Source organism: Diabrotica virgifera, chromosome 7 (assembly GCF_917563875.1).
Source record: "Diabrotica virgifera virgifera chromosome 7, PGI_DIABVI_V3a".
NCBI lineage: Eukaryota > Metazoa > Arthropoda > Insecta > Coleoptera > Chrysomelidae > Diabrotica > Diabrotica virgifera.
Genome location: NC_065449.1, coordinates 205,527,218 through 205,548,460, shown reverse-complemented (window position 1 = coordinate 205,548,460; position 21,243 = coordinate 205,527,218). Strand labels below are relative to the sequence as shown.

The following is a 21,243-nucleotide window of genomic DNA, read 5'->3' as shown; positions in this document are numbered from 1 at the left end:
AATTTTTTTTACTAAAATGATTTAGTCGTTATTGTTCACACTATCATCGCCATCGCTGTCATCATCATCGCTGTCGTCACCGTTAATTGTTATTATGATTGGGCTTATTTCGTTAATTTTATTTTCACGAATCCACCAATCCTCAATTAATTTTTCGCACTTGTATATACAGTTCCGCCATACTTCTGGAGTTGCAATTGAAAGTGCTTCTCGCCAAGTTTCCCAAACCGCTTCGTCTGTATACCCATTAGGCCCAATATGGTTGTCGTAATATTATTTTGCTATTCCCCATATATATTCGATGGGATTAAACTGGCAGTGGTATGGTGGAAGACGTAAAACTTGATGCCCGTAACTTTCAGTAACCTGATCCACCACAAAGATTTTTGGTTTTGCATGTTCTTTTGCCAAACGTAACAACTCAGACTTTAATATATGCTGTGGAATAGATATGCGTTCATTTGTTAGCCATTCTTTAATCTTATCTACATTCCACGAATTTGTTGGACTTTTGTTTAGTATTTCTGAATGATAAGGCGCATTGTCTAAAATAATTACGCTGGGCTCACTTAATCCGGGAAGAAGTTTTTCACGCAACCATTTCACAAACATTTCCGTGTTCATATTGTCACGATAGTCACTGTTTTTTGATGTAGACGAAAATATTAAATCAGCACCTTCTATAAAGCCTGTCTTCCCTCCCGCGTGCAGAATTATATGTCGCTTCCCTTCTCCACTAGCATGCTTGATCGATTTTATGTTGTCATCTTGCCATATTCTCTTGTTAGCACCCTTAGAAAATATCCATGTTTCGTCTAAATATACAAAAGTTGACCCTTCTTCTTTAAATATGTTATATTTATTTTCTCAGAAACTCAATTCTCTTGTGTACAACAGAACTTCTTTCACAAAGCGCTTTTCTGTTATCCTCTTTTTTAAATTTGAATCCTATGTTATGTAGGACTTGCCATAAACTTGTTCTGCCGATGTCACCAAATTTCCTCTCTTTTAACTTAAGTAAAATTGTACCTAAAGTCACATGTTCCTTATTTGCACGCATTTGATATATGATATTACGAATTTGAAATTTTCGTCCTTCTAACATATTGTTCGTTTTTAATAACAGGCGAGTATGGTGGTGATCGTTTTCCGGCACTTCACTATTCTCGTTTTTAATTGTAGATCTTAATTTTGATTCGCTAATTTCTAAAGCATCGCACACGCGTTGTTGTACAGACGTTACCGATTTTAAAGGACCACCATTGTTTTTTTCCGCAATAAAGTACTTATGTAGGTTACAAATTAGAGTATCTACATCTAAAACACGTCTTGGCATTTTCGGTTAAACAGCACGAACAGATTCTCACAAAATTAACAATATAAGGCGTTACCAATTCGACAGAATAAATTCAACTGGAAGATAACAAAGGTCCTTATAGTTTCTTATAGCATTCCTGATTTGTTTGTCGACCCATTTAGTTAAATTACCTATTAAAATTGCATTAGTTTGTCATACTTTCTCTAATTTGGTTTTGCACCTATTTGGGTAATTAAGTACTTTCACTTGAATAATTAAAATGCCAAGACAGTACCGTAATTAAAATACCTAGGTCAAAAAATGAGCTTTATTTTGATACTATACAGTATGGTGCAAATGAAAGGAATAAATTCGTTATTTCGTAAACCGGCGACTTTAAGGAAAAATCCTGAAACAGGTCGATTTTTATTTTTAAATTATGATATTTTGCCATAAATGTCATACTAGTAACGTCATACATATGGGCGTGATGAAGTAATCGATGATTTTTTTAAATGAGAATAGGGGTCGTGTGCTAGCTCATTTGGATCATTCAATTCTCTATTTATTAATATAAACATTTACATAATTGTTTATACAGGGCGCCCAAAAAATTTTTTTAATTTAAATTATTTGACAAAAAAAGAAGAATCTATATAATTTATTTAATTTAAAATACATTTTATTGCTGTTAGAAATCAGTAAAAAAATGTTTATATCACAAATAAACATTGTTTTTCTCTTAAATTAAATGTTCAAACTTCCTAAGAAACAGGTGGCTGGCGGGAGCTGGCTTGAACATTGAATTTAATCGAAAAGCAATGTTTATTTTTGAAATAAACATTTTTTCTGTTTCTGGGCAACAGTAAAATGTATTTTGAATTAAATAAACTACATACATTCTTCTTTTTTGTCAAATAATTTCATTAAAAATTTTTTTGCACGCCCTGTACAAATAATTGTGTAAATGTTTATATGCCTAAATAGTGAATTTAATGACCTTTCAAATGAGCTAGCACTCGACCCCTATTCTCATTTAAAAAAATCATCGATTACGTCATCACCCCCAGATGGATGACGACACTAGTATGATATATATGCCAAAATATCATATATTGAATGGGTTTATTGACAGATTTTAAAACACAATGTAGGTATACCCCCAAAATATATTTTATTACTATTCCTTTCTTTTATCTGTTTCAATAGTTTATTAATGTTTCTTCACTGCTTATATCAATAATACATAGTCTCAATTTACAATCAATTACTTTCAACTGAATTTTAATCTCTTCCTTTCTTTTCTTTTCTACTCTAATTCTCACCCTTTAATTTATATCTCAATTTCATGTACCTACATTGTTGTCTATCAATTCACATTTATTACTGTTATTACTATATGACTGCTAATATACCCTTTTAGCTACAATTTTTAAGCTTTCCGATTTTTCATTCTTTTTACGACCACTACTCCTCTCATTAAAACATCAAGGAGTATTGACTTTAACAATTTAGGTTACAGCTGCACGTCCACATCTAACATACATATTAGATATCGACCCGTTTTGATCCAAACGTTGTTAGTCTTACACTAACACATACACTAATAAATAGAAGTCTTTAATAAATATAAATAAAAACAAAAATCTTTTAATAAATAGAAATAAAAATCTTTAAAACCGGTACAGATTTGTTGGTTGTCTTTCACCAACTATCTCTTCACCCTCAAAAATTCCCAAATTCCATAAACTTATTTACCTTTGCAACATTCTCCGTCTATTCCACCATATCCCGTTAGCATAACTTAAGCAGATATATCATGTTAATGAATACTGAGGTAGTACCTCCTTGTAACCGAATCATTTAGTTACTTGTAACCGTTGACCTGAAGATGCTCTGCATACTTTAGAGAGCGAAACCGGTCGTCGGAAGTTACAATAAATGATTGAGAGTACGTCTGTCTTTTACTTCATTCAAAATATCATAATTTAAAAACAAAAATCGACCTGTTTCGGGATTTTCCCTAATGTCATCGGTTTACGAAATAAAGAATTTATTCCTTTCATTTGCACCATACTGTATATACGAGTAGTTGCAAAATTTACTGAATGCATTAACATTATTTAGTGGTGGCCGCATATCGAAATAACTACTCTGTGATAGACCACATAACGAATTAGTTACTCTGCGGTAGACCGCATATTGGATGGTAGACCGCATATCGAATCGGCACTAATCTATATATTTTTTCGTATTTAAAATATTACTTGCGGGTAAATCCTAATTGTTCTTTTAGTCAAGGAAGTCTCTTCGCATCTGCTCGGGAAAATGTTCTAGTCAGGTGTTTTGCATAATCTTACTCCTAAGTTAGTATTAAGTTTTTGCTAAGAAAGGTATTTCTAACAAGGGTGCATTGTATTTTATTATTTATCTTATTATTTTTCCTTAAATTATCCTGTTTATTAAATTTTAATCAAAAAATTACTAAAAATTCAATAATTAAATAGATATTGGCCCTCTACGCACCCGAGATCTACGCTTATGTTACTGGTATACCTAAAATATTACAATCGACCTGCCGATTCGTTTGTTTCTTTATTAATCCGTGACCGGTGTATCCCTACCGAATAGAGAGTATTATGGCAACATCTGTTCCCTGTGAACGGATTTTGTTCAAAACCGGGCAAATGCAAATAGTAACATAAAGAAGGAATAGACTAAATGAAATTATATTTTTGCATGTTATCCACTCTAAAAATTGATTAGAAATAGGTTACTTCCCCTAGTTTTTCCCTTAAAAGATTGTATATAATAATTCCAAAATTTTATTTTATTATTATGGACAGTTATGAACTAGTTAATTAATCATTGAACCAAACTTTGGGAATATATGCTATACCGTAGATACAAACATATTTTTGTTGGTCGTAATATGTACAAGTTTATAATTTTTAATTAATAATAGTAATAGGTTTGTTCGTAGTACGATCCAATCGATCAGCAACCGTTGCCAACCATCAGACGCATGCGCAGTTAACAGTTAGCGCTGCGCAGTTAACAGTTCGAGTTCGTAGACTATGAACGCGCTTGTGTCTGACGGTTGGCAACGGTTGCTGATCGTTCTACGAACAAACCTAATATCTCATTCTGACAACTGACATCAGTTCATGATTCACATTCCCTTCCAGCGAATCATCATCATGCATCTACACTCCTAGCAGAGTGATTGCCGCCCTCTTTGGTCTTTGGGCTCTTCAAATTCATTTGTTGCTGAGAATTAACATTTTTGTTTTACAATTGTTTGTGTGACTTGGCATCTTGTACAGTTCTTCTCTATTCTGCCTGATACTGGTCCCCATTTGAAGATGATTTTCTTGATGACTGCTTCTAGATTTCTCCTTTCTATATGTCCCATCCATCTGAGTCTCTGAGCCTTTATAAATCTGAAGATGTCTACTCCTTTCAAAAAGTTCTCTTACTTCGTAGTTTATCAATTTTCTAAATTCATTATTACTCAAGTTCAATGGGTCGGCTATCCTCCGAATTCTTTTTCTCTCTAGAATCTTTAATCTTTCTGTGTCAGATACATTACTTCAGCACCATATATGTAATTACTGGCCTAATTGCTGCTCTGTAAATTTTCAGTTGAGTATTCTGAGTAAGCTTCTTTGAGGAAGTTGTTGTATTTCAAGTAGGTTCTATTCTGGATTCTTTCATTGATTACTATGCTTCTTTCATTAGTTCCATTAACTGAGACCCCAAGATATTTAAAGTGTTATATCTTTTCAAACTATTTTTCTTGAACATGTTAGGTATTTTGTTTTATTTTGATCTATTGCTAAACCTCTTTGGATGCTTCCCTGCACAACTTCGCAAATTATTCCTTTAAACTGTTTAAATTTCAACTAATCAATGCTATGTCGTCGGCATACGCCACAAGTTGAGACGTCGATGTTATAATATTGCACCCTTTATTACTGTATCTCTTATTGTTCCTTCTGTAGCTGTAAATAGTGACGTTCATAGAGAGTTGGCCTGTCATACTCCTGTTGCTATTTCTATGTTCTTGGTGATTCCGTCATCTGTTATTATTGCTGCCAGGGATCTGATAAGCACTGCATTGTGTCTTCGTAAACTTTTATAAGTTTCATTGAGATATCTAGGATTTTCGTGTCTTCTGTTAGGTCTTGTTAGGCTGTCAGGCTTCAAATGAATAAGACCACAAAATACCTGAAAAGATGAAAATATTTGCTTCTGTTCATAAGAACTTGGGATTCGGTTGACTTTTTGAATAGCTAACTCAGGTTTCTCTTTATATTCTAGGTGATTGAAGGTGATGGACTACCAGATAAACTTTGTTGCCCTTGTAAATATCAATTGGAGAAATCATACAATTTTAGAAAAAAATGTGAAAATTCTGACTTAAAACTTCGGTTGCATTTAAGAGATCTTCCAGAGGATGAATATGACAAAGAAGATGTCGTTGCTAATGAAACAAGAGAAGAAAATGAAACTGATGAGTTACAAGTGCAAGAAGAAAGATTAAATGAAGTTATAGAAATGGAACCTAGTACTGAAGAAGATCTGGTTGGTAAGTTCTGATTAACAGTATAACCAATTTTTCTTTATTATAATGACTGTATTATTCAAATCTTAGAAGTTATTTATATAGAAAATATCCAACGAGTAGCATATGATTTTTTAAAGAATCTGCAATTTATTTATATTCAAAGTTATGCTTCAGACATATCTCATGTTTAGCAAAAATGTTCATACTATATTGTGTCATAATTAAAAATCTAAATATGTAAACTGAGGCAAGATATCCTGAGTTGAATATACAGGGTGTCCCCGAAAATAGTGCGTTCCTTTAAGGTATAGGTAGAAGGCACAATGTAGAGCAAAAAAGTCTTACATTATTTTGTACATTCAGCCGTTTGACCAAAAAACGAAGATACATTTTGATATGCAAATTGAAGTCTGGCGACAGGCGACAATGCGCTATTCAAAAATTTAAAAATGGACAGTCAAAATTAAAAATAGTAGGTTTGTAGGTAAATTGTATCTAGTAGGTAAAGTAATGTAAATATCAACCACTTCTGCAGGGGTCTAGTGTTTACATTTTTTCACCCTGTCTGTGGTCGTCCCTTCACATCAAACAAACCAAGAATTTGGTTTGTTTGATGTTATTGACATTGGATATTTTGCATAATTAGTGGTTATCTAGTTTTATTCTATTCGCGGTGTGCAAGTACTTGGAAGGGATACGCGAAGCGATCGTGCGCGAATAGCGGAGAAAAATTGCAACTTTCTTAAATAATTCATATTGTCAATTGAAATTATCAAATTGACAAAAATTATCTTAAAAATTATTAAAAAATTTATTAAAAATTATATATTACTCCACAATATTTGATATGATATGCAATTATTATATAATGGCAAATTTAATTAATTATATTTTGCTTGCAGTACTGCATTTTAATAACTAATTTTATTTACTACATACAATTATTTACGTTTTAATAACATAACCTAAATCTTATTTTTTCTTCTTATTATTTTTTTTGGACTATGGCCTTGACAATTATCCAGTAACCAGGACCATATGATTGGCCAAAAAGGTCGGAATTGCAAAAAAAATTATTTTCGCAATAACTGTTGTAAAAATTAGTGTACAGGTTTGAAATTTTTGTCAAATGAGGGTTCTTTGGTGCTTAATATGTGATAAAAATTTCAAAGCGATTCATTAAATTGTTTAAATTTTATTCAAATTGTTTATCCCAGAGAGCATTTTTTTTTGCAATAACATAAGTCAGAAAAACATGACGTTAGAACCATTCCACAGGTGTCAAATGAAAGAGCATGAGCTATATTTTCAACTTGGTTTAAAAAAAAACGAATAAAAAATGCATTTATTAGTAATAAATAATTATGCAAAAGTATCGTAAATCTTTCCTTATAAACTTTTTGGATAACTTTTTCCAAAAAAATAACTTTTTTACCCTGTTTTAAGTGCATAACTACCAAGTAATGTTATTTATATCATAATTGATAAAAAATTGTAATAAATATATATAATTTCTTATATAAAAAAATAAAAAGTTTATAAGGAAAGATTTACGATACTTTTGCATAATTATTTATTACTAATAAATGCATTTTTTATTCGCTTGTTTTAAACCAAGTTGAAAATATAACTCATGCTCTTTCATTTGACACCTGTGGAATGGTTCTAACGTCATGTTTTTCTGACTTATGTTATTGCAAAAAAAATGCTCTCTGGGAAAAACAATTTGAATAAAATTGAAACAATTGAATGAATCGCTTTGAAATTTTTATCACATATTAAGCACCAAAGAACCCTTATATGACAAAAATTTCAAAGCTGTACACTAATTTTTACAATAAATATTGTGAAATTATTTTTTTTGCAATTCCGATCTTTTTCGCAATTATATTAACAATAAATGAGCATATCAAACTTTGTAATACGTCGTTTTAAAGTTTTTTCCATAATCTCAAAGATATTTGTACTAAAAAAACCATAAGTTTCACTGTTTTCCATTGATTTGAAGAAAAAGGGAAAAATGCCATTTTTTGACACTTAATTGTTTATAAATAAAAATGGCCGCCAGATCCTACGCAGGAAATAGTTACAATTTGCTTTTATAGGTATTACCTGATGAAAAAACGCTTCAGTACCCTGGCTGCTCGAGTCTCATGGAAAAACCTTATTACCCTGGACTAATACCAAAAGAACCGGTATTTCTTATTTCTTAACAAGTGGGTATTTTGGGTATTAAACAAATATTATATCAATTACCTTGTAAAAGATACAGAACGGGTAAAGGGTGCAATATTTTATGAATTACCCAGAGCACTAAATGGAGAGGCCTATAAATTTCTTGTAAAATATTTTGCCGGTACTTCTTGAAGTGCATTTGCACTTCAGGAAATGTGGTTTCTTCACGACGAAGTTCCAGAGCTGTGAAAAATCTTCTGGATACCACTTATACTCATCGTTGAATTGGTAGGAATTGACTCATTCTGTGGCCACCAAGTAAACAAACTACTGAGAGTCCGAGCATAATGTAAAAAACTAAATTAGAATTATTAAACGTTGTCTGTTGTATTTAATTTCCACTGTAAACTATGCAATTTAGTTAAAACCCCTTGTATTCAACACCTTCAAAGCTTAATAAATACATAATACTAGTTTAGTAAAAAGTTAAAGTGTTTCATATTGTAAATAATTGACATTTTATCAACTAGTTTAAAATTATTCCATATTTCAGTTGATTTCAGAAAAACATTAGGTACAAATAATTTTTCCTAGGTGCATTTACATTTTAGTAATTAAACCATAGTTACTTAAGTAAAATTTATAATTTATGTAAAATTTCGAGCCTTAATTAATTCAGATAATAGCAAAAATGACACATTATTAAAGCAAGAAATAATTATTTTGCAGGTAGGTACCTACTGACGTCAACAACCCCAAAAATCACACCTCAAATAGTAAATAAACAAAGGGTTGGATTAGGATAAATTTCCACAGTCACAACATGTTCTACAACACGTTGTCATGTCATTTGAATTTATGAAAATAAAAATTCACTTATATGAAGAACAATGTATTTTTTTTCTTGGAAACATTTAACTTTAGATAAACATGTTATAGGACTTTTTTGTTCTAAACTGACAGTTCACTATTTTCGGGGACACCCTGTATAATTTCAAAAATATTGTAAAAAAAATTTGACTTTTTTATTGTTTATTTACATATTTCGGACTCCAATTAAATAATTCAAAATGGTTAACAAGTTATACACATATTTTGGTACTAAATTTGCTTTTTGAGGATTCGCCACTCACCTAATATGAGAATAAAATAAATATTTTATTACTATTGCTAATTTCTTTGCAGGAGTAACGAAAGTAGCTTATATTGAACAAAATCAAGAACCTGAACCAGATCCAGAGAATATAACACTACGCATAGAGCCAGATGTGGATGATAAAGAAGCTTGTACCTTAAAGACTGAAATGGAAGAACAAGAAGAAATACATGATTTGTTTCAAGTTGAGGAAGAACAAGATTGTGAAACTGCTGACATGGAAGCTATCGCAGATGCTGTCAAAAGTACTTTAGTTAATGAAACAGGTAATATACACATTTATAATAAAATTTTGTTGAGTTATTAAAATCTGCTTCAAACATTAATTTTTTTCATTATTTGCAGTTCCTTAAAAATTACTTAATTTTGATTTCCATTTTTTTTAATTATCATTATTTCTTTTTATATGTATGTATTCCATTCCTTCTTCTTCGTGTGCCTCATCCTTTAAGGACATTGGCGATCATCAAGGCACATATTACCATGTCTGCAGTGTGCAGTGGTTCTAATAAACCACTCATCAGCGGTAAAAAAACTGTAAAACCGTGGAATTTTGAGAATCAACACCGATTTTAATGAAAATTTGGGTTTAAGCTCAGTTGGCCCTCTTCTTCAAAATCTACTATATGCCAAATCGGGCTTTTGCCCTGGGGGTGAAAACAACCCCATCTAGGGGATGAAAATTTTTTCAATAAAAATAACTATGGAAATCGATAGAGTGAGCAATTCTGAGTAAATTTTGTGCTATAAAATTTTTTTGCAAATTTGATACTTTCTAAGTTATTAGCGATTGAGACTATGCATTTTTCATTGAAGAATCTCACGTTTTATAACCGTTTTCATGAATAATTTGAAAAAATTTAATTTTATAGAAAAAATCATTAACAACAAAATTGTGGCTAATAAAAAAACAAAGAGATTCGCTTCAGAAAGACCTACGTAAACCCAATAACAACTGAGTTATTGCTCATTAAAGGATGGTTATTTTCGAAGAACCTCGAAATGGAGAACCTTCAATCTCAAATAACTCGAATGTGGTGCAATTTTTTGAGAAAACTAAGAGATATCTTTTAAAGTTCATTAAAAAACCTTTCAAATAAGCTCCGACAAAAGTTTTTTACATAAGAACTGACTGACTTATGACGAAAATAAAGTAGCTCTCTGCTTTTTTCTTTTTGAAATGTAACAATTAAACCTTCGTCAATACAATCCTAATAGAAATGAATAGCTTCCCACTTGAAATTAACTTTATTTAGTTATAATTGATACGATACATGTGATTTGCCCGGTTTGGAATGTTTAGTTTAGAAAAAAATAGTTGATTAAAACGAAAATGACATTTTTATAATTTAAAAAAAAGTGCATTTTTCTCAAATAAACCTAAGTATTCATGATACAAAAACAAAAAAAAAATAAAAATTATCAGTAAAAGAAATCCTACAATTAATATTTCAAACATGTTTTCATATTATGAATACTTTTAGAGATTTATTTAAGAAAAATGCACTTTTTTTAAAAATTGTAAAAATGTCATTTTCGATTTAATCAACTATTTTTTCTAAACTAAGCATTCCAAATCGGTCAAATTGCATGGATCGTATCAATTATACCTACAGTACCTGGCCAAATTATTAGGCCAAGCAAGGAAAAATTTACTATATGAAGTTATTTCTCTCATGATCATGAATATATTTGAAAAACTATTGTTTTATTCCTTTTTTGTGGATATTAACTTGGAGGTGCGTACCCTGCAACTGCTCCAATCGATACGACATGCGCTCCTTTACAGATAAAGGTGCGTATCCATTAGGTTCGCGCTCCAATCGGTGGCGATTTATATGTAGAGGAGCGCATGCCGTATCGATTGGAGCAGTTGCAGGGAGCGCGGAGCAGCAAACCTTAAAGTTAATATCCACAAAAAAAGGAACACAACAGTATTTTTTTCAAATATGTTCATAATCGTGAGAAAAATAACTTCATAATATAGTAAATTTTTCCTTACTTGGCCTAATAATTTTGCCAGGTACTGTAAATAAAGTTAATTTCAAGTGGGAAACTATTCAGTTCTATTAGGATTGTAATGACGAGAGTTTAATTTTTATATTTCAAACAGGAAAAAGCAGAGAGCGACTTTATTTTCGTCATAAGGCAGACAGTTCTTATGCAAAAAACTTTTATCAGAGCTTATTTGAAAGGTTTTTTAATGAACTTTTTTAATAAAAGATGCCTGTTAAGTTTCCCCAAAAAATTGCACCACATTCGAGTTATTTGAGATTGAAGGTTCTCCATTTCGATGTTCTTCGAAAATAACCATCCTCTAAAGAGCATATAACTCAGTCGTTATTGGGTTTACATAGGTAGGTATTTTTTTATTAGCTTCAATTTTGCCCTTAATGACTTTTTCTATAAAATTGTTTACGTTATTCATGAAAAACGGTTATAAAACGTAAGGTTTTTCAATGAAAAATGCATAGTTTCAAACGCTAATAACTTGGAAAGTATCAACTTAGCAAAAAAATTTTATAGAATAAAATTTACTCAGAATTGGTCAATCTATCGACTTCCATAATTATTTTGATTGAAAAAAATTTTATCCAATAGATGGGGTTGTTTTCACCCCCAGGGCAAAGACCCGGTTCGGCGTAGGGTAGATTTTGACAATGGTTATAATAGGGATGTTCACAAAAAATTAAAAAGTCATTTCAAACATGTAAAACGATTAAGAAACATCCTAGGAATAATTGTCCAAAATTTCAACAAAATTGAAAAAGCCTTTCTATAAAAAATCTTTATTAGAAATCTAGCATTATTTTAAATTTCAAGAACGCTTCTCTATTGGCCTGACGTCACTAGTTGCATACCCCAAGCGCGCGCCATTCTCATAGTGTTACTGTTTACCTGTTTGACGTTTCAGGTCATTTTATTTTGTTCTCTTCTTGTTTTATCAGGGTTAAAGTGGAGTTTTATAGTGAATTTGTTTAGTTTAAAGTGGATAGACTGTTTGTAAGGACATATTTTGGGTTTTACAAAAATAAACAAATAAAATGGAAGAAGGTTTTCAGAAAGCCGATTCGTATAAACTACCGACTGTAGTGTAGATGTAACAATGGTGTATGATTTATTGGCATCTTGTAAAAAAATAAATCTACCACAGCTTTACTGAGTGTATATTCCATATAATTTTCCATGTCTTCTTTAAGCTAAAAAAATAAATGCTTAATACTCCACAAATAGTCCAAGTAATGAAGCTTAAAATAGGACAAAACCTCGCAATTTTTACAGAATGGATCGATTTGCTTGAAAATTTGAGAATAAGTAGTGGATAGTCCAAGGATCAAAATCTATATGATGCCAAAAGGCGCTTTTACCATGGGGGTGGTTGCCACCCCATGTCGGGGGTGAAAATTTTTTATTATATTTTGACCGCAAAAGTTGGTAAAAACATTCACTCTAAGCAAAAAATGTTCTATACATTTTTTTGATAACATTTATTTATTCGCTATCGAAAGTGTTAGTTTTATATTAAAAAAATTAATGTTTTTAATCAGTTTTCTGCAAATAACTAAAAAAGTTTTTGTTTTATCAAAACAACTTTGCTTAAAAAAATGTACCTACCTTTTGAAAAAATCAACAAAACCGTGTTTTTAAATTTTCTTTAAGACCAATAGTAATCGAGCTATACTTTATTATATGTTAGGTCTTCTTCGGCAAATGCTAAATATTGTAGTTTTAAAGTCAAAAGACGGGAAAACTATGCATTTTTCGAGGATCACTTGTTTAAACTAATTTGAAGTATTTAAAAATATTTATCTTCAGAAATAAAAAAAAAGTCTTTACTCAGAATAGCTCAAAAATTAGGTGGCTTATAATGAAAAGAATGTCAGACCCTATATTTTTCAGCGAATAAGTGACCGAAAGCAAACCCCTAATCACCACCCTGATTAAAATTAGTCATTTACCTTATTTCTTCTTCTTTACTTATGTATTATTAATAGGTTCTAGAAATTTAACTGGTTTAGAATGAATGATTAGTTTAAAAAAAATGGAGTCAAAAGCAAATATCGAATTTTTGAAGTTTGGTAAAAAATTCCTTTTTCTTCAGAATAGAAAGATTATCATCAGAGATACAAAAAATATTTAAATATAAAATTGTAGCTTATTTAATTCACAAGAACTTGGTTTGCAAAAATTTTCTCTACGGTAAAAATTTAGTGACCTATTGACAATTAAAACTTGTAATAACATGCAAAAATCACCTTTACCGACCCTTTCAAAGTCACCGCTTCTTGCGACTGAGGATTTTAAAAGGATTTGGTATTAACAGTCTTATAGATCTTGTAAAAACCTACCAAATTATTTTTTAACAAACTTTCTAAGATAAAAATTAAAAAGGTTACGGTTAAAAAATCAATATATTTTTTTCAAAAAAAAAAGAAATCCAATTGGAAGCATAATAATGTAAGTTAGCTTTGCTTTTAGTCATTGGCCTTATTAATTCTTCTTTATTTATGTATTATTAATAGATTTTAAAAGCTTGACTGGCTTAGAATGATTAGTTTTTAAAAAACTAGAGTTAAAAGCGAATAACGACTTTTTGTAGTTTGGTAAAAAATTCAATTTTCTTCAAAATAGAAAGATTAGCATCAGATATACGAAAAAATGTTTTAATATGAAATTGTAGGTTATTTAATTCCCAAGAACTTGGTTTGAAAAAATGTTTTCTACGGCAAAAATTGAGTGAATGGTAAATGAGTATATATCGAAAAACATTGATTTTTTCTATATAAAACTAACACTTTCGATAGCGAATAAATCGAAAAGTATTAATTTTATCAAAAAAATGTATAGAACATTTTTTGCTTAGAATGAATGTTTTTATCAACTTTTGCAGTCAAAATATAATAAAAAATTTCGAATAATCAGATGGGGTGGCAACCGACCCCATGGTAAAAGCGCCTTTCGGCATCATATAGATTTTGATCCTTGAACTATCCACTACTTATTCTCAAATTTTCAAGCAAATCGATCCATTCTGTAAAAATTGCGAGGTGAAATGCTTCGGTTCCTGGACTAAAAAAAAAATAGAGAAAATTGTATGCATGCATTGTACGCATGCATATTGTATACATACATTGGCTGGTTATTACTTTACCTTGGTTAGGTGTATTAAAAATATTTTCATTCTTCTTCATGTGCCTTGTCCGTTGTGGACGTTGGCTATCATCATGGCAATTTTAATTTCATTTGAGGCGTTTCTGAATAACTCGATCGATTTTGGTCCAAATCATTGGCGTAAGTTTTTAAGTCATGAGTGTCTTTTCTTCCGGGTCCGCGTTTACTCTCTATTTTACCTTGCGTTATCAGTTGGAGTATACGATATTTATCATGCCTCATGATATGACCGATATATTTAAGATTTCGTTTCTTACTTGTAAAAGAGATTTCTTTTTGTTTTCCCATTCGACGCAGACGCAATACCTGTACGTTGGTGTGGGTCGCCCAGGATATTTTGAGGATACGTGGGTACACCCACATCTTGAATGCCTCTAGCTTTTTCATTAATGTTTCCATTATTGTCCAGGCCTCTGCGCCATATAGCAAGACCGGAAATAATAACATTTTAGCAGTCGCATTTTTAGTGGGAGAGATATTATGTCGCAATGGGTGAAAATATTTCTCATGCATGTTGTTAAATGTTGCTATGTCCTTTTCAACTCTAGATCTTATTTCGGTTGTTTCGTATTTCGAGTTGACAACTGTTCCAAAGTAAAAAATATTTTTGAACTTGGGTATTATACATTTTCATTTCAACCAATCTTTTCACTAAATTATTAATGATTTGAATATAATATAAAGTCATACCTACATTCACATGTAGTTATTTCAAGGTTTACTTTTACTGTATGTATTATTAGAATCCCGTTTTTAGGAATATCCCAGTTTAAGGAATACAAATTTGAGGTCCCGAAACTTTTTCATTTACTCTTTAAGGGGGTAGGTGCAAAATCTTGGTCCAATGCTATTTAAATTCATTCATTTTTTTCGAATCCTGAGAAAACTAATAAGTATTTTCGAAAAATGTAAATGCAGAAAGAACAATTACATTATTACCAAGGGCCGAAAGTCTCTGGAAAACTTCTATAATGTTTATTTTATTAAGTTAGTTCTTTAAGTTAGTTATTTTAAGTTCTAGCTGCAACAAACCATTTCTTTTTCTGTTTTAAATTGGCTGGAACGGTAATAAAAATTTTGTCAGAACTGTTTTTTGATGTATTTACACACCCAGGAAAAAAACACCACTTATTTGGCTTTATTTTTAATAATTAAATACGTAAAAAACTGCGCACATTCAAATACACTGAGTAAATAAGTATACAAAACTAGTCGTCGATCAAAGACGTTACGACTGCTGACGTCACAGACCGTAGCCTCGCTGCAGGGTACCGTTTTTCTAGCCTCCAAGAAAATCAACATTATGAACTCATTTATCTTCAAAAATATACATTTTTAAACAGTTTTATGATTGTTACGTTTTTATATACCTTGTAATATATTGAATTTAACTATATTTAAAAATTAGTGAACATCCCTATTACTACCTAAATCCAAATTTTCACCAAAATTCCACGAGAAAATGGCTGTTGATTGGACTATAAAGCGTTTTATTGCTATTTTTCCACTCCACTACTTTAAATTTTTCAAACAGGACATGCGTCGTCTCCCCGGTCCTCTTTTTCCTTCCACTTTTCCTTTAATGACCAATCACATCAACTCATATTTTTCAGAAAGGCAAAGTTGTCAACCTAATATAAACATTAATAATATTGAAAAATATTAAAAATATTACTAAAAGATTTTTAATTGAAAACTTATTGTAGACCAGGGCGCATCTGTAAAAATATTAGTACATTTGGACGTTGAGAGGTGACTCAAATTTTTTTGCAGAAATTGCTTGAAATAAATCAAATAATAATATTTGAGTTATCCTCCCTCTCAAAGAGGTCCGGAACATTGTTTAAATAATCAAAATGTCAAAAAATTAAGGAAAAATTCGATTTTCTTCTTGGTTTTTTGATTATAACTTTAAAAGTATTCATTTCCGAGAAAAGTTGTACTGACATAAAAGTTGCGTAATTAAATTTCCTACAATATTAAATTGGTTAAAAATTTAAAAAATAGTCACCCTTGTTGCAAAATAGCAATAATTGTAAAAAAAACATACAAAAACAAGTATTCGCATTTTACGTTTTTCAACCATTTATGCTACATTTAGGACCTTCATATTTCACCCTGAAAAATTTTATGATACTGTAAAACCATGCTGTAAATTTCAATAAGATCGGTTCAATAGATTTTGCAAAATAAATTTTGCAATCCAGTCTTCGTAAAAAAAAATCATTTTTTCAAAATGTTACAGGACTGAAAATAAAGCAGATAGCAAGTTGAAAATTTTTTGCTTATAGAAGTGTACTGTACCTTTCATCTGCAATTTTGCAAAATTAAAATCGATTAACACCACGGCGTCAGGAATTTTTTTAAATAAACATTAATTATTGGTGCTACGCGCAGGACAGCGGATAGTTTGCTCTGATTGGGCATTCCAATGACCTTTGATAATGATTGATACATTTTAATTTTGATTACATTTCGATATAAATAAATAAATTTGTTTGTTGCAAAATAAAAACACATACTCTATCCTGTGAAATAACACTTTTATTAGCAAAAACTCTCTTTGTTCATATATTTTAACTTAAATAATAAAAGTTTATTATTTTTAAACATATGCAATTGTTTAAACAATACTCCACAAACAATAATAAAATTAGTTTGATTTTTGTGGAATTAAAATATTAAAATACAACAAAATATAGAGTAAGAAAATAATATATTAGATCAAGATTGGAAGAAATTTTGGTGGAAATCAACTTGTGTGAATCGAACACCGCTGTCCTGCGCGTAGCACCAAAAAGTATTGTTTATTTCAAAAATTTTCTGACGCCGTGGTAATTAATCGATTTTAATTTTGAAAATTGCAAATGAAAGGTACAGTACCCTTCTAGAAGCAAAAAAAAATTCAACTTGCTATCTGCTTTATTTTCAGTCCTGTAACACTTTGAAAAGATGAATTTTTTTTGCGAAAGCTGGATTGCAAGATTTATTTTGCAAAATCTATTGAACCGATCTTAATGAAATTTACAGTATTGTTTTACTGTATCATAAAGTTTTTCTTGGTGAAACATGAGGGTCCTAAGTGTAGCATAAATGGTTGAAAAACGTAAAATGCGAATACTTGTTTTTGTATGGTTTTTTCGCAATTATTGCTATTTTGCAGCTAGGGTGACTATTTTTTAAATTTTTAACCAATTCTATATTGTAGAAAATTTAATTACGCAACTTTTATGTCAGTACAACTTTTCTCGGAAATGAACAGTTTTAAAGTTATAGTCAAAAAACCAAGAAAAAAATCGAATTTTTCCTTCAATTTTTGACATTTTGATTATTTAAACAATGTTCCGGACCTTTTTGAGAGGGAGGATAACTCAAATATTATTATTTGATTTATTTTCAAGCGATTTCTGCAAAAACATTTGAGTCACCTCTCAACGTCCATCTCAAAACAGATGCGCCCTGGACTATTGGTCCATTTCGCTGGTAACACCTCCATGGCTTCTAAAAATTGCAAACCAGATGGATGCTGAAGCGAAGAAGACAAGAGGGAATTCAAAAACTTACAATTCACGACCCCGTCTATTCAGCTGGTAAATTCCAACGGAAATGGTCCTAGTTACTCAAAGGAGTAAAGACCAATATAAAAATAAAATAAAAATTCCATTTTTATTCAGTTGCAATGCGAAGGCAAAACTGTCTTATTTTTCACTTAGAACAGGGAGCGCAAACCAGCACTCTGAATCGACGATTCTCGACTCTTTTTGGAGTCATCATCGGAGAGGCGTAGGCTTGCTGCTCTCTGCTCGAAGTGACAAAACCACGAAAGCTTATCCCCGCATTGCAACTGACGTTAATGGAGTAGGTGACTAGCGTCATCTGGCCACTGAAAGGCAAAGTTTTCAACCTAATATAAACATTAATAATATTGAAAAATATTACTAAAAGATTTTTAATTGAAAACTTATTGGTCCATATTTTTCATTTCTTAATAAGTGACCAAAGTTTCTGCATTTGTTACCTAGTTTCTAATTTTTTTTCCTTCGTAGTGTTGAATATTTCTTTTTTGTGTTGCATCCGTGATTGTTTCCACATTCTTCGATAACACCACATGTCAAAGCTGGCAAGTATTTTTTCTATTCCCAGTTTTTCATCGCATAATACTGCTCTCATCTTATTGAAAGCGCTTCTGACCATCTCTATGCATCGTTTTGTTTTAAGGTTGCGGTCCCATTGTTCATTTAGCTCACATCTCAAGTAATTGTATCTGGGTAATTTCTTTAAAGCTTTTCCTTTAAATATTGTTTCGTCTTCAATCTTGTTCTTACTGATCATTCTTACTGAACATTCCACACCTCTCGCAGTACTGCATAGTGTGATCAACCAAAATTTGCAACTCTTTTCTGCTGTCCCTAAGGAGTATTGTATCGTCTGCATATCTGAAATTATTCACTAGTGTTCCGTTAATTAATATGCCTTCATTTATGTCTTCTAGTGGCTCTTTAAATACCTCTTCTGAGCACATATTAAAAAGTAGATATACAGGGTGTCCCGAAAAGATTGGTCATAAATTATAGCACAGATTCTGGGGTCAAAAAGAGATTGATTGAACCTCACTTACCTATATACAATAGTGCACACAAAAAAAGTTACAGCCCTTTGAAGTTACAAAATGAAAATCGATTTTTTTTCATATATCGAAAACTCTCAGAGATTTTTTTATTGAAAATGGACATGTGGCATTTTTATGGCAGCAATATATTAAAAAAAAATTAAAGTGAAATTTGTGCACCCCATTAAAATTTTATGGGGTTTTGTTCCCTTAAACCCCCCCAAACTTTTGTGTACGTTCCAAATGAATTATTATTGTGGCACCATTAGTTAAACACAATGTTTCTAAAACTTTTTTGCCTCTTAGTACTTTTTCGATAAGTCAGTGTTTATCGAGATATTTTGAATATTTGTCGAATCCACCACATATTTGTATATGGTTAAGTACGGTTATAGAGACTAGAGACCTGTTAATAATCTGAAAATTTATTTACAATTTACATTTTTAGGTATATTTTGAAAAAAAAGCTACATCTCGATAAAAGGTGACTTATAAAAATAAAGACTAAGAGGCAAAAGTCTTAAAAACACTGTGTTTAACTAATGGTAAAACAATAATAGTTTAATTGGAACGTACACAAACATTTGGGGGGTTTAAAGGAACAAAACCCCCATAAAATTTTTACGTAAATATATTGAAAAAGAAGCCGCATCTCGATAAAAACTGGCTTATCGAAAAAATACCAGGAGGCAAAAAAGTTTTAAAAACGTTGTGTTTAACTAATGGTACCACAATAATGAATTAATTGTAACATACACAAAAGTTTGGGGGGGTTTAAGGGAACAAAATCCCCATAAATTTTTTATGGGGTGGACAAATTTCACTATAATTTTGTTTTAAGATGTTCCTGCCATAAGAATGATACATGTCCATTTTCAATAAAAAATATCTAATAGTTTTCGATATATTGAAAACAATCGATTTTCATTTTGTAACTTCAAAGGGTTGTAACTTTTTTTATGAGCACATTTGTACTAAGGTAAGTTAGGTTCAATCGAACTATTTTTGACCCCAGAATGTGTGGTATAATTTATGACCAATCTTTTCGGGACACCCTGTATATCTGTGTTCTATACATAATGTTTGCAAGCCTTTTGAGTTGTATTTTGTTGAAGGCTTTCTCAATGGCTTGTTGAAGGCTACATATGAAAAAAACTCACAGCTGTTATCTCGACACCATTCTATGAATGTTTGGAGGTATAGTAAATAATACCTCTCTAGTGCCAAAGCCTTTTCTAAATCCCAGTTGGTTTCCTGTTATTTCATCGTCTAGTTTTTTGTAGAGACATTCATGTATTCTTCTCATGAAGACTTTTAAAACATAGTTCATCAAGCTGTTTGTTATATTGTCCTCACATTCCATTGTGTTGTGTCTTTTGGGTATGTTTTTGGTTATGTCCTCAAATTTCATTGAATAATCTTACTAGTATATTAGTATGGTTCTCTGTTAGTAGTCTTAAGATTTCTGTAGGTATTTCATCCAATCCCATGGCTTTATCATTTTTTATATGTTTTAGTGCTTTTTCAATTTCCCCTTTGTAGGTCCATTTCTACCTCTTGGTTCTATTGTCTTTATTCTTTCGTTGTCTTCAAATAGCTCTTTTTTATATTGTTCTCATCAATTTCTTTTTTTCTCTGTACTTTCAATTATTAATTTGATATATAATTTGTCCATTATGTTTCCAATACCTTTTATTTTTGTTCATGCCCACTGATTCTGTAATTTTCCTGTATATGTTATAGCTGGCAGTTTGTTTTTCTAATTTTTCTATTTCTGCGCATTTTTCCTGAGAGCCACAATTCCATTTAGTTTTTTATTGCTCCAACCCATATAAGTAGAAGTATTTTATCATTACCCATAGTCCATGGACCATAGACATATACACTCACGGACAAAAATATTGCATATTTTGAAATCAACGTGTGAAATATGTACAATTTTTTGTGCTGCCCCTAGTGTCATAGAGATAGAATTTATTTTCCGAGTGCGATGTTTTATTGTATCATGGTTGGTATAATCGGATTTAAATTTAATGTGGGCTATATGGTGGCCAATATAATTTTTACATTGAATCTCATCAAGGTAAGTATTCACTTATCTACCGACATTAAAACCTGCGTCATGGTGCATTAACACGAATTTGTTATCCAATATAGCTGGCAAATGGCAAGACATGATCTAAATTGTTATTAATGTACATATCAGCTGTCATTCACCCAATCACCTCCACAAGTTCGGTCTCTCCTTTCCAAGAAATATCACT

At 31.0% G+C, this 21,243-nt stretch overlaps 1 protein-coding gene across 1 annotated transcript in view; it reads left to right on the top strand.

The window, feature by feature from the left end:
• Window positions 1-21,243, top strand: part of LOC126888824 (zinc finger protein 182-like) — a 40,898-nt gene that overhangs the window by 4,346 nt on the left and 15,309 nt on the right. The window contains exons 2-3 of the mRNA XM_050657236.1: window positions 5,621-5,888; window positions 9,228-9,464. Of these exons, the coding sequence (XP_050513193.1) occupies window positions 5,621-5,888; window positions 9,228-9,464 (505 nt within the window). The remainder of the gene's footprint in view (window positions 1-5,620; window positions 5,889-9,227; window positions 9,465-21,243) is intronic.